The sequence below is a fragment of the Aptenodytes forsteri genome, unplaced genomic scaffold (assembly GCF_000699145.1).
Source record: "Aptenodytes forsteri isolate BGI_AS27 unplaced genomic scaffold, ASM69914v1 Scaffold482, whole genome shotgun sequence".
NCBI classification, from domain to species: Eukaryota; Metazoa; Chordata; class Aves; order Sphenisciformes; family Spheniscidae; genus Aptenodytes; species Aptenodytes forsteri.
The window spans coordinates 996424-998201 of record NW_008795046.1 but is presented as its reverse complement, the minus strand read 5'-3'; the positions used below and the strand labels follow the sequence as shown (position 1 = coordinate 998201).

General features: G+C 46.8%; 1 protein-coding gene across 1 annotated transcript in view; it reads left to right on the top strand.

Moving 5' to 3' along the window:
• The first annotated feature begins 708 nt into the window (after positions 1-708).
• Positions 709-1778, top strand: part of RTCB (RNA 2',3'-cyclic phosphate and 5'-OH ligase) — a 14025-nt gene continuing 12955 nt past the window's right edge. The window contains exon 1 of the mRNA XM_019471455.1: positions 709-772. Within this exon, the coding sequence (XP_019327000.1) occupies positions 728-772 (45 nt within the window). The 5' untranslated portion in view covers positions 709-727. The remainder of the gene's footprint in view (positions 773-1778) is intronic.

The window sequence follows — 1778 nt, the reverse complement described above, 5'->3', positions numbered from 1 at the left end:
GTCCGGGGGGGGGGAGCGGGGTGGGCGCCCTCTGAGCCCCTCTGCGCGCTCCTTGCCGTGGCCTCGAAGCCCTCACTGAGCGCCCGGGTTCACAGCACGCTGTCCGTGGGCCCTGAAGGGACCAGGGTGTAGCGGGGGCAGGCGCGGTGTGTGTCCCGGCTGGCGGGTCTGGAGAGGCAGCAAACAGGAATGAGTTTTCTTGCCTTGCCAGCCACTGCGGCCTGGTGAGCAGCACAGGGGTGTCACCTGCAGCCGTAGTACGTCCTGTGCCCAGATCAGATGGGTGGGCCCAGCCTTGCCGGCTGCCCTCTGTGCTCCAGAGCATTCCCTGAATGCCTGCTCTGAGTTTACTTTGGGGGGGGGGCTATAGCTTAGGCTTGTCTGTTCTGTGTGGGGCTGGAGTGCAGGGCTGGATCCAGATCTGACAGCTGGGCTGGTGGTAACACACTCCTGTTGTTAGCACAGATTGGTCTGCATTGGCACTAACACAGCAGGAGGAGGACTTTAGCATAATACCTCATTTAATGAAACTGCAGATCGTGCATAATGCTAGGCGCTACGTACTGGATTAGAATGCTTGTTGGTGGCTGACTTCTGATTTGCCAGTGTTTTGAGCAACCTTTTTAGAAAGTGCTTCATTGTGATTACCATGGTAGATTATCAGATTACTTACCTTTTTTTTTTTTTCCTCCTCTCTTTTTCAGGTGCAGGTGGCTTTTTGCCTGCTATGAAACAGATTGGGAATGTGGCTGCATTACCCGGCATTGTTCACGTGAGTAACTGCTCTGAAAATTTGCTCTTTTTCTGTTACTATTTGCCAGGGATTATTGCCTTCCAAATGGGAACTCCGTTGTGAGAAGGGGTATGGACCAAAATTCTTTTCAAGACAGTCTTTGTGTTAGGAACCTGTCTCTGAGTAAGGAGTGCTTGCAAGGACAGGCTGTAAATCCAAGTTGTCAGAAAGGGAAGTATCCACTTACTTCAGTGACTGCCTTTTGACATGAAGCTTTTTTAGCATTGCCTTATGCTGTTTCGGTTTGCTTGAGCCACCTTTTCCTCACCATTCATATTGGCTGTTGCTTTTGAGTTGCCTTTGCTGACCTGGAATGCGTGGAGAAGTGAGGAGAGAGCAGGAGGTGATATTCTTGTCTGTATTATTGTTGCTGTCCTAATGTTGGTAGTGAGCCTTCCCATGCACTCAACACTCCTTTCCCTTGCCCCGTGCATTTTTGGAAGCGAAGCATCAGATATGATGATGCAGGAGGAAAATACTAGGCTGTGTCACTTTTCAAGAAGCGCTAAGTACGATGTGGAAATGATCTTTTTCACATTCAATATTGCATATATTAATAAGTAACAAATAACAGAATTTTCTTTTTTTAGTTGTTTCTCTTGGTGACTTGGCAAAAGCTTTGAACTTCTGGCTGCAGTAAAAGGCAGCCCATCACGCTGTTAAAATGCCTTAGTGGTCAACCAAAAAGGGAGTAAGGTAGAATAGTAACAACCTGCTAAAATGGGAATTTTGGCTGGTAGTTCGTAGGAGAGATGTTACAATCATCTGTCTATTCAAATCTTCACTTTTTATTTCCAAACCAAGAGATTTCTTGGTGATGGCAAGGGGAGGCAGAAGCAGCACATAATTCCACTGAAAAGTACTGTTCTTTTTAATGTGTGGTAACAGTTTAACACACATTTGAAAAGTTCCAATTTCTGACAGCTCTCTGGGTGTTTGGGGCTGGTTTTTTGGTTTTTTTTTTTTTTTCTGTTATTATTTTTGG